The sequence below is a fragment of the Bos grunniens genome, chromosome 18 (assembly GCF_055505025.1).
Source record: "Bos grunniens cultivar Pamir isolate PY7600 chromosome 18, Bosgru_T2T1.0, whole genome shotgun sequence".
NCBI lineage: Eukaryota > Metazoa > Chordata > Mammalia > Artiodactyla > Bovidae > Bos > Bos grunniens.
This window is the reverse complement of record NC_141182.1, coordinates 4744635-4756992: the sequence shown is the minus strand read 5'-3', so window position 1 is coordinate 4756992 and position 12358 is coordinate 4744635. Positions and strand designations below refer to the sequence as shown.

The window sequence follows — 12358 nt, the reverse complement described above, 5'->3', positions numbered from 1 at the left end:
CTTCTTGGTTAGGTACAAAGAAGAACTGAACTGGGCAGAGTGGAGCTTGGGAAAATGCTTTCCCTGAGTGTATGTTGAGGTTAATAAATAACTATGTGTGGATCCATCACCTCTAATACCGTGTATTCACACGTGTATGTTGAATCTAGAAAAGTAGCATAGATCTTATTTTTCACAAAGCCGAAATAGACATAGGTGATGTAGAGAACAAATGTATGGACACCAAGGGGGAAGAGGCAGTGGGATGAACTGGGAGACTGAATTGATGTTTACACACCACTGTGGATAAAACAGATAACTAGGGGACCTCTACTCCGTGCTCTATGGTGACCTAAAAGGGAAGGAAATCTGAAAAAGAGGGGACATGTGTATACATATAGCTGGTTCAGTTTGCTATACAGTAAATACTAACACAGTATTGTGAAGCAACCAGTAAAAATTAATTAAAAAAAAATTTTTTTAATCCCCGGGTCCCTCACTGATCAGCTCACAGTATACAGCCATCCTGCCATTACTAACCTGATAAATTGAGAGGAATAATGGGTAAGTGGCTGGTTTGTAGACGAGAGTCACAACAGAATCGTTGTTGTTGTTCGGTCATATCCAACTCTTTGCAACCCCATGGACTGCAGCACATCAGGCTTCCCTGTCCCTCACTAACCTCCTGGAGTTTACTCAAACCCATGTCCATTGAGTCGGTGATGCCATCCAACCATCTCATCCTCTGTCAGCTCCTTCTCCTCGCACCTTCAATCTTTCCCAGCATCAAGGTCTTTTCCAAAGAGGAGGCTCTTCGCTTCAGGTAGCCAAAAGTATTGGAGCTTCAGCTTCAGCATCAGTCCTTCCAATGAATATTCAGGGTTGATTTCCTTTAAGATGGACTGGTTGGATCTCCTTGCAGTCCAAGGGACTCTCAAGAGTCTTCTCCAGCACCACAGTTTAAAAGCATCACTTCTTCAGCGCTCAGTCTTCTTTATGGTCCAGCTCTCTTTTCTTTGGAGAAGGAAATGGCAATCCACTCCAGTACTATTGCCTGGAAAATCCCATGGACAGAGGAGCCTGGTAGGCTACAGTCCATGGGGTTGCAAAGAGTCGGACACGACTGAGCAACTTCACTTCACTTCACTTCTCTTTTCTTACAATTCAGTAACTCTGTCCCTCCCTTGGGTTCCCTGATTCTCAGTACATCTTTTTCATCCTCTGCTTATAGTTTGGAAAATGGGTTCACAGAAGCCTTTCTGTTTGCTTTCTGTTTTAGTTTCGGCATGGTTCATGATGGAGAAGGCAACCCCTGCAGGAAAACGGAAGGCAATATCATGTCACCCACGCTGACCGGAAACAATGGTGTGTTTTCATGGTCTTCATGCAGCCGGCAGTACCTCAAGAAATTCCTTAGGTAAGAAGACAAACCGGGGCCAAGGGCATTCCCAGGTTTGGAGGAGTGACTGTGAATGGTGCTCAGTAGACTGAAAACAAATACTTGGAGGGTTGATGATGATGATGATATTGTCATGACTGTGGCTGAAAAAAATACACGGAAGGCCTAATACCGTGTTACACGTTCTCCACGTAATGCCTCAGTCAGTCCTCACGTCAATCCTGTTATTATCCTCATTTTAGAGTTGAGGAAATTGAGTCTTCGGGTGGTTAATAGTGTTACTGAAGGTTCTACAGCTGGTCAGTTGAGGACAAAAGACACACTTAGATCTGTTATGACTCCAAAAGCTGTGCTTAGAACTGTCTCCTCTAAGACATCCAGAGGTTGCTGGGTATATTATCTTTCTATTGTGACTGATTATTTTAATCTAGTCAATCAACTCGGTCATAAGAGTATTAAAAGTACTAAAATAGAGTGTTTGTTTTACAATGAATGGAGCATTGTGGCGATTGACTATTTTGTTTGAAATGGCCAGGAGCTAACTTGGTGTCCAAAAGACATCCAAAGGGCATGATAGCTATGTAAAATTCCTTCAGTAACTCAGAACTCCTAGATTTATTACATTAGTAAAATGTAGGAAGGTAGCACTGTTTGATTTGTATTAAATAATGAGCACCAGCTTGACACTATTTGAAGTTTCCTTTGATTTTATTAAATATAATACATATTTAACCATTTGGACATTATGCAACACTAGAGGCATTAGACATGTATGCATGTATCTCATTTTTTACATGTGTGCAGATGTATCTTGTTAATCTATGTTGATGCACAAGAACACTCAGGTTCTAAAGGCATCTCCTCTTGACCAGGTATTAGGGAAACTAACCAAGTTTCTTTGGGAATTAATACTCTTAATACTTTTTCTTTAACCTGTACCATTGCATATTATTTGCAGATGTTTACAGAATTAGCCATACACACAGGCAAGGATGATTCAGTGGAAGGATGTCAAACCAAATGATGCCCCAAAGGACAGTGAAATATTAACAATGCTTTTGCTATGTGACTTTGTCACATAGGAGAAATTCTTACTAATTTTCAATTTACGGTCTGGGGCCTAAAGTTACCTTTCCTATCTCATGTGAGAATAAAATCAATAAATATGATAAATCAAGGTCAACTTAGTATAAATTGAATTTCTTACTATAAGTTGAATATGATATAGTTAAATTCTTTTGGCTGATGATGACAATAAGGACAAGAAAAGCTAACTTTGAATGCTTCCTGTGCTCTGTTGAGCGTGTTACTTTGTCTTGCTTGATCTGTGAACAACTCTTACAGAAGTCAGATTCTGTTAGTAATCAGATACACAGGAGTTGGTTGTATTGGCTTGGTTGACTAGACCCCCATCTGTCTGACTCCAAAGTCATGTGTAACCACCATGCTGTTTTATCTCTCACTGATACCCTAGTTTAATTAATTTAAGTAAGTGGAGATAAGGTGCATGAAAATCCACCCCATTTGGACTGTGCTTTTTTCCAACACATCCCAGTTCAGTATACTTCGGGGAGATTGTTCTGCTTTGTTCCCATTGTATCCTTTCTCCTGATTTCTTTCAAAAACCTTATTCATTTGTTGCTCATAGAGATTACTGGAGGTAAAATACATCTTTGACCACACCCCATTATCTGTTTAAAACAAACACACACACAGCATGACTTTCAACTTTGTGGAGACAAGTAATTGTCTCTAGTTTATTTTATGACTTTAGTACTCACCACAGAGCAGGCACGCAGTAAAAATTTGTTGAATATTGTTGAATGAGACCGTTGGGGAAAGTTGACGTTCCCCATCTCCTCACAGGCCAAGCTTAACCAGTCAGATAACTGTAACTTCCAGTCCCACGTAAACACTTTGTGGTCCTGTAAATTTCGTTTTCTTAGACAGGACAGGACTCACTCTTAATTTTAAGCACGTGCCTATTGCTTTGCCATGTTACATTTTCCTTTGCGTGAATGCATTCAGAGGTGTAGTGTTCTGTGTGGCGAGATCACAGATAAACATGGGAACTAATAAGGATGTGTTATTGCAGCACACCTCAGGCTGGGTGTCTGGTGGATGAGCCCAAGCAAACAGGACAGTATAAATACCCAGACAAACTGCCAGGACAGATGTACGACGCCGACACGCAGTGCAAGTGGCAGTTTGGGGCCAAAGCCAAGTTATGCGGCCTTGGTCTTGTGAAGGTATGTTTCTTGTGATTCCAAACCTACATTAAGAGTCTAACAGAAGTATAAACATTTGGTTTGCTAAGGCCAAGGGTTAGAGTCTGGGTTACCTCTAAAATGTCATTTGTTTGGCGTGATAATTAAGTGGCAATTTTACTGTCGATGAATTATCCAGACTTATCCCCCGTAGACCGTGCCTGGTTTAAATACCAAATTCCTCCTCTGTAGACAACGATTTTATCACAAGTAGTAAATCTAGATACAATGGCTTTCACCTAATGCTCGTAACTGTTTTTGTTCATTTCATTGTGTTTCATACTCTTTTTTTTAATTAATTAATTTAATTGGAGGATAATTACTTTACAGTATTGTGATGGTTTTTACCATACATCATCGTGAATCAGCCACAGGTATACATGTGTCCCCCCATCCTGAACCCCTCCTCCCACCTCCCTCCCTACCCTATCCCTCTGGGTTGTCCCAGAGGACCAGCTTTGGCTGCCTTACTTCACGCACAGAACTTGCTCTGGTCATCTATTTTATGTATGGTAATGTACATGTTTCAGTGTTATTCTCTTAAATCATCCTACCCTCACCTTTAATGTAATTCATATAAGACCATCACCCCTTCAAAATGCATACATGTACCTTTTACAGTAATATGAACACAATCTTTGGCAGCTAACTTCTTTTGGTATGTAAAAATTCAAAGTCTCTCTTGAGTAATTTTAACAAGATTTTTGTGTGAAGTCTTTCTTTCAAGGAACACTTACCTGTTTTGTAAATAAGTTTGTATCATTTTTTTTAGATTCTGCATATAAGTGATATGATATGATATTTGTCTTTCTCTGACTTACTTCACTTAGTATGATAAACTTCCCAGGTGGTACAGTGTTAAAGAATCTGCCTACCAAATGCAGGAGACCCAAGAGACACGCATTCGATCCCTGGGTTGGAAAGATCCCCTGGCGTAGGAAATGGCAATCCACTCTAGTATTCTTGCCTGGAGAATCCCCACGGACAGAGGAGCCTGGTAGGCTACGGTCCATGGGACCACAAAGAGCCAGACATGACTTAGTGGCTAAGCACAGCACAGTACATGATCATCTCTAGGTCGGTCTGTGTTGTTGCAAATGGCACTGTTTCATTCTTTTTTATGGCTAAGTAATATTCCATTGTGTATCCATATACCACATCTTCTTTATCCATTCATCTTTGCTGCACACCTGAAACTAACACAACATTGTTAGTCAACTGCGAAAGTGAAAGTTGCTCGGTCATGTCCAACTCTGCGTCCCCATGGATGATACAGTCAATGGGATGCACCTCTGTCCATGCAGTTCTCCAGGCCAGAATACTGGAGTGGGTAGCCGTTCCCTTCTCCAGGGGATCTTCCCAACCCAGAGATCGAACCCAGGTCTCCCATGTTGCAGGCGGATTCTTTACCAGCTGAGCCACCAGGGAAGCCCAAGAATACTAGAGTGGGTCGTCTATCCCTTCTCCAGGGGCCCTTCCTGACCCAGGAATTGAATCAGGGTGTTAATCAACTATACACCAATATAAATTTAAAATTAAAAAAAGGAAGACGTATCTTTTTATGAAAAAGATACATGGGAAAAAGCAAAAGTCCAGGAGGTAGAAATGGGAGAAACATCCTTCTAATTGGTCAGCAACCATGCCACTGATCATCTCAACATCACTAAAAAGTAGAATCATTTTTAAGCTGGTTGCTTCCTGGTATCCAAAGAGAAATATGGGAATCCTGAGTGTCTGGAGACCTGGAAATTATGGAGATTGGCAGCTGCTCTTCCCATCTCTGTGTCTCTTCCCTCTCCTCCTCTCTCCTGTCTCTTCCTTTTCTCTACCACCATTCCCACCATTGCAGCACCACCACCGCCCATCACCCTGTAGTAACTGCTAAGCAAGCCTCTGCTCCACACACGGCATTCTGCTTAGAGACATATTTCACTGTTTCTCAACCTTCACAAAAGCCTTTTGAAGGGAGAATCATCACCTGCTTTTTAACTGGGGCTCAGAGAATTCCATTTGCCCAAAGCCACCCAACTTCAGAGGTTAAACAAATCTCCTCACCCATACTGATGAGCATGGGTGCTTCCTCCTTGTTAGGTAATACCAGTGTTTCCTAAACTTCAGCATTCACACTCAGTCCTTAGAAACTACTTTTATTGCTGCTACTGCTGCTCAGTCGCTTCAGTCGTGTCCGACTCTGTGCGACCCCAGAGATGGCGGCCCACCAGGCTTCCCCATCCCTGGGATTCTCTAGGCAAGAACACTGGAGTGGGTTGCCATTTCCTTCTCCAATGCATGAAAGTGAAAAGTCAAAGTGAAGTCACTCAGTCGTGTCCGACTCTTCACGACCCCATGGACTGCAGCCTACCAGGCTCCTCCATCCATGGAATTTTCCAGGCAAGAGTACTGGAGTGGGGTGCCATTGCCTTCTCCAGGGGATCTTCTCAAGCCAGGGATCAAATACCACGTCTCTTGTGTCTCCTGCAATGGCAGGCAGATTCCTTATCACTAGCTCTACCTGGGAATCCCATATGTCTGTTATTTTGTTGTTGTTGTTCAGTCACTCAGTCCTGTCCGACTCTTTGTGACCTCGTGAACTGCAGCACGCCAGGCATCCCTGTCCTTCACCATCTCCTGGAGTTTGCTCAAACTCATGTCCATTGAGTTGGTGATGCCATCTAACCATCTCATCCTCTGTCATCCCCTTTTCCTCCTGCTTTCAGTCTTTCCTACCATCAGGGTCTTTCCTGGTGAGTTAGCTCTTCGCATCAGGTGGCCAAAGTACTGGAGCTTCAGCTTCAGCATCAGTCCTTCTAATGAATATTCAGGATTTACTTCCCTTAGGATTGACTGGGTTGATCTCCTTGCAGTCCAAGGGACTCTCAAGAGTCTTCTCCAACACCACAGTTCAAAAGCATCAATTCTTCAGCACTCAGCTTTCTTTATAGTCCAACTCTCACATCCATACATGACTACTGGAAAAACCATAGATTTGACTAGGCAGACCTTTGTTGGCAAAGTAATGTCTCTGCTTTTTAATATGCTGGTCTGGGTTTGTCATAGCTTTTCTTCCAAGGAGCAAGCATCTTTTAATTTCATGGCTGCAGTCACCATCTGCAGTGATTTGGGGACCCAAGAAAATAAAATTTGTCACTGTTTCCATTGTTTCCCCATCTACTTGCCATGAAGTGGTATATACCATGAAGTTATACCCCCAGTAAAAATTATTTTAAAAAGAATTTGACATTGGGAGGAATAAAGAGAAACTTTCTAGTATCTAAATCACAGCTACTTTGTAATCTGCTAAATTTACTACATCACATTTCAACTTCTAGCAACTCTCGCAGGGACTTAGAGTCCAGCTGTGTTGATGAGCTTGTAAGTTTTTCAGGCATTTCCTGGTTCTGTGGCCACAGGTCTTTGTGTGCTTTCCATCCTGAAATGCTGCGTGGCCATGAGGACAAGTATTTCTCTTTTTCATTATTACTATTGTTAAAGATTCAGCTCAAATATTACCTCCGTTTTTCCCCCAAGGAAACTTAAACTCCACTTTCCCTGAGCTCTGTTTTCACCCTTTATGCCACCTTCACAGACTTGTGATACTAATATTTTAACTGTCTGTGTATGTCTCTTGCCTCAGTAGATAGAGTGTCTGCAATGCCTGGCATATACCTGACGTATTAACAGATACTCAGTAACTGCTTATTGGATTTACAATGATAATCAAAGGCCACATATTTCTTGTGGCTGTTCCACATAGCATGTGGGATCTTCGTTCCCTGAACAGGGATCGAACCTGTGTCCTCTTTATTGGGAGCGCGAAGTCTTAACCCCTGGGCCACCAAGGACATCTGATCAGAGCCCACATATTGTTAGCACTCCCGTTTTCAGAACATGGACAATTTTGCCTCTATCTCTTTCTCATCATTCCTCAAGGAAGCAGGAGTAGCTTCTCTTGAGGAGCCAAAGATGACTCTGGGGCTTGGGGCTTGTGCAGCTGATAGGATGGGGGTGTCATAAGTGAGCTGTGGAACATGGAACAGATTTGGGGGGACAGCTGGGGAATTGTGTTTTGGTTGTATTAAATTTGAGATGCTTGATAAAGTTGGATTGGCAGAGACCTTTAACCTTTGTGCATCTCATACTTCCCTTAAAGGGGCATCCAATCATTAGAAACAGTAGGAGAAGGTGGGCACCCAGGGACCAGATGGAACAATGGACAGCGCTGAGACTCCTTAAAAATCACATCCAGGCAACACAAGGCCTTTGGGGTCTCCATGCTTATTTTCTTTTTCCCTTAAATTATGACTTAAGACTAAGGAATTATAGATAAGGAAAAGTTAGATGAATAGGCTGAAAAAATAAAAAGAGGTAAGAACAAGAAAGAAAAAAGTGCAAACTCTGATTTCTGTTTCTTTTGAAAGAAAGCTTGCTCTGAAGGCTCTGGGGTCGTCAGAACACGTCATTGGCTATAATTACACTTGACTTCTGTGCTCCACCACAAAAGAAATAACATGTTTGCACAGCCAGTCGTATTTCACTCTGGAATCCCTGTGTTTCTGTGTTTTGCTTGATTTTCCTGGTCTCCTCCAGCTGCCCCTTTTCCTTGGCCCTGTGGCTTGGCATTGGCCACGGATTGGGGCCTCCGTTGCTTTGGTCCACTCTGGGGCCATTTTGGTGGCTGCCACATTGGCTCTGGGTGTGTGTTATGGCTTGACCTGGGCTGTAAGAGAGAAAGCAGTTTAATTCTGAAAGCCTTTCTCGCTGCAGCTTTGTTTCCATGGTGACCTCCCATCCCTCTGTTTCGTTTTGATAGAGACGGGTTTTTTCCACCTTAACTGGTCCCTCTTGGATTCAGGGTGACCCAGATGGGAATGCACGGAGATGGTAAACTTCATTCGTCTAGTTGGAAGGCTGCCTCACGCTTTCTACTAATGTCAGTGACAGGTCCATTTCCATGGGAAACGTTTCCATGTAGTGTCTTATGAGCTGTGTTGAGATTTGGAAATACTTTGTGCAAGCGTGCTAAATCACTTCAGTCGTGTCCGACTCTTTGTGACCCCACAGACTGTAGCCCGCCAGGCTCCTCTGTCCATGGGATTCTTCAGGCAAGAGTACTGGAATGGTTTGCCATGCCCTCCTCCAGGAGATCTTCTCGACCCAGGGATCAAGAGGTCCTTCCCTTCTCTTTTTAAGAGACACACTATACAACCCACAAGACAAGACTCACTGCCTGCACCTCCTGTTTCCCTATGTTTTCTGTCTAATGGGACACTTTTGTTGTCAAAGATTTCTAAGTATGTTCTTGCCATGTGTTTCTAGCCATGGAATCTCTGTTAACTGGAATGCTTGGAGAATTGGGTGCCTGGTTCATTGAATTTTCAGGGCTCCAACAAGTGACCATAAAAATCATGTTGTTTGTTGTCTTCTCCCTCATTGTTAATTTTCCCCAAAATGGACCTTGGTCACTAGAATGTGGCAAATGAAACAGAATGACTGATGATTCATGATTTTGACCTTCCATTTATGATGTCATTCTGAAAAGCAAGTTTACCTTTTGAACTGGAAGGAATCTGGTTCAGTCACTTTACTTTATAAATAGACAGTCAAGGGGTAGAGAAGTTGAGAGCTTTTTGACAACCGTTGGTAATGAAAGCAGATCCAGTGCTGTGGTCAAGGACCCAGACTCTGGAATCCGGCCCCTTTGGCACTTACCAGCTTGGTGACTTGACAGCTTGAGAGTGCCAGCATCTTGCTCAGTTCCCTCATCTAAATGAGGTGATATAAGGCAATGGCCCCCAGTCTTTCACGCCACCAGGGACTCGTTTCTTGGAAGACAATCTTTCCATGGAGCAGAGCAGTGGCAATGGCAAGGGAGTGGTTTCAGGATAATTCAAGCACATTGCACTTATTGTGCTCCTGTGAGAATCTAATGTCACCAATGACCTGACGGGAGGCAGAGATCAAGCCGTAATGAGCACGATGGGAGCAGCTGTAAACACAGATGAGGCTTCGCTCACTCACCTGCAGCTCACCTCCTGCTGTGCATCCCAGTTCCTAACAGGCCTGTACTGGTCCATGCCCTGGGGCCTGGGGATCCCAATGTAAAGGACTAGTGTCCACCACTAAATGATGTTAATGACAGTATTCATTACCTGTGGCTGCTGGAATCAGTTTCCATGAACTGATTGAGTTAAAACAGCTCAAATGTATTTTCTTGCAGTTCTGGAGGTAGACTTCTGAAATGCATCACACTGGTCTACAGTCAAGAGTTGGTGAGGTTGTGCTCCTTCTGGAAACTCTAGAAGAGCTGGCATTTTCTTGCCTTCTCCAGCCTCCCAAAGCTGCTTGTATCCCTTGATTCATGGCCTCCTCCTCCCTCTTCAAAAGCCAGCAACACCTCCCTGAGTCCTCCCCACAGTGCCATCTCTCTGGTTCTCTTCTGGCACCCTCTTCTCTGTTTAAGGACCCATGTGATTACCTGGGGTCCATCTGGAAAATCTAAGACCGTCTCCATCTCAAAGGCAATGGATCAACACCATCAATTTTATTTGCAACTTTAATTCTCCTTTGCTGTTATCACCTAGGACAGTCACAGGTTCCTAGAGCTCGGATGTGGTTGTTTGCATGGGGAGAGGGCATCATTCTGCCGAGTACAATCCAGCTTGTTGTTATTTAGTCACTCAGTTGTGTCCGACTCTGCGACCCCATGAACTGTAGCCCGCCAGTCTCCTCGGTCCATGGGATTTCCCAGCCAAGAATACTGGAGTGGGTTGCCATGTCCTTCTCCCATCTTCTGCCATTTCCTTCTCAAGCAAATAAATTAGCTTGAGAGTTAATTTATTTCATCGGTCTGGTATAAGAATGAAGTTGTCCAGATGCTTGAAAGTTATAAAGGTCAAGAAGGCAATGGTCATTACACTTTCATCCTTGGGAATAACCCTTCTGAGGCAAGTGCTGATTTTATCACTTATTCATAGATGAGGAAACCGCCATTTAAAGGGCTTCTATAGCTTGTCCATAGGTCATGCAACCTGGGAAATGCAGAACAAGGCTTTGAATCAGAGTTGCATTAATCCAGTCTTGATCTATTCTACTTTGATGATAATAGTGGTGGTGATGGTGCTATGCTGAATCTCTTAGTTAAAAGTGTCTAAGTTAACTATCGTTACCTCCTAGTCATTACTAAACACATACGGATATACAGATAATGTGGAAATTTCCTGCTTCTACGTTTGCTAGGACGTTTTACTAGTTACTTTGCCACCGCTAACTTCACTTGCCTCTCCTTTCCAGATAACATCCCATTTCAGCCACCCCAAAACAGAATGTGGTGTACAACAGCTTTGGATATTTTCATTTTTATTGTATCATCACACTTACCAGCTCCTTCTTTCCTTTCAGGACATTTGCAAATCCCTTTGGTGCCACCGAGTGGGCCACAGGTGTGAGACCAAGTTCATGCCTGCCGCGGAAGGGACCGTTTGTGGCTTAAGTATGGTAAACTGCATACTTGCTAGTTTTTAGTTCTAGAGACTTAATAACGCAGTGGACCCAAACTACGTGTACCGTGACCTCAGAACGGAATGCTTTGGCTGCATCTATTTTCTGACTTCGCTTTCAATTAACTAGCTATTCTTTAGCAGCTCTTCTCAAACTCATAGCTAATATAGCCGAGTTGGCTCCATTTTTTTTAAGAAGGGTTTTTTCCTTCTGCCTTTGTTTTCCGTTTTTAGATGGAGGCTTGGGCTTAAGTGTTTCTCTTTCAGTGAGCTGGAGGGTTTCATTGTCTGTTTGCTGTTTTAACAATTTATATTTATTTGGCTATGTCAGCTCTTCGCTGTGGCCCACAGAACCACCTCTGGGCCGTGTGGGCTCTTCATCGCAGCACACGGACTCTCTAGTGGTGGTGCTCAGACTCTGCAGTTGCAACACATGGGCTTAGTTGCTCCACAGCATGTGGGATCTTAGTTCCCCAGTCAAGGATTGAACCCATGCCCCCCTGCGTTGCAAGGCGGATTCTTAACCACTGGACCGCTGGGGGAGTCCCTCGACTGTTTGCTTTTTAAACTTAATTCAGTATAGACAAGTCTCAGGAAGCAGGTATTTCCTTCAGTAACAAAGAAAGGACTGCCCCTCCATACAGCACATCTGAGACTCCCCTCCCAGGGCCATCAGTGAGCTTCTGACATGCCCGATAGAGGCATTCTGTCCCTTATAGTAAATTCTCTTAGATTAGAAATACCTAAATGTTCTAATAGTTGTTGTTCAGTTACTAAGTTGTGTTCAACTCTTTGTGACCACATGGACTGCAGCACACCAGGCCTCCCTGACCTTCACCATCTCCCAGAGCTTGGTCAAACTCATGTCCATTGAGTCGGTGATGCCATCCAACCATCTCATCCTCTGTCATCCCCTTCTCTTCCTGTCTTCAATCTTTCCCTGCATCAGGGTCTTTTCCATTGAGCAGGCTTTTTCCATCAAGTGACCAAAGTATTGGAGCTTCAGCATCAGTCCTTCCGGTGAATATTCAGAGTTTATTTCCTTTAGGATTGGCTGGTTTGAGCTCCTTGCTGTCCAAGGGACTCTTCGAGCACCACAATTCAAAAGCATCAATTCTTTGGCACTCAGCCTTCTTAATGGTCCAACTCTCACATCAGTACATGACTACTGGAAAAACCATAGCTTTCACTGTATGGGCCTTTGTCAGCAGAGTGAT

General features: G+C 43.4%; 1 protein-coding gene across 13 annotated transcripts in view; it reads left to right on the top strand.

The window, feature by feature from the left end:
* The window catches only part of ADAMTS18 (ADAM metallopeptidase with thrombospondin type 1 motif 18), a 314623-nt gene that overhangs the window by 245817 nt on the left and 56448 nt on the right, over positions 1 to 12358 (top strand). For 10 of the 13 annotated variants that reach the window (XR_015145275.1, XR_015145278.1, XM_086350001.1 and 7 more), the window contains 3 exons: positions 1259 to 1396; positions 3474 to 3627; positions 11044 to 11139. Coding sequence is in view for 9 of the 13 variants with exons in the window: in XM_086350001.1 (XP_086206127.1) it covers positions 1259 to 1396; positions 3474 to 3627; positions 11044 to 11139 (388 nt within the window). In the remaining 4 variants the exon portion in view is untranslated. The remainder of the gene's footprint in view (positions 1 to 1258; positions 1397 to 3473; positions 3628 to 11043; positions 11140 to 12358) is intronic. The other 3 variants (XR_015145277.1, XR_015145276.1, XM_086349995.1) reach the window with 2 other exon arrangements.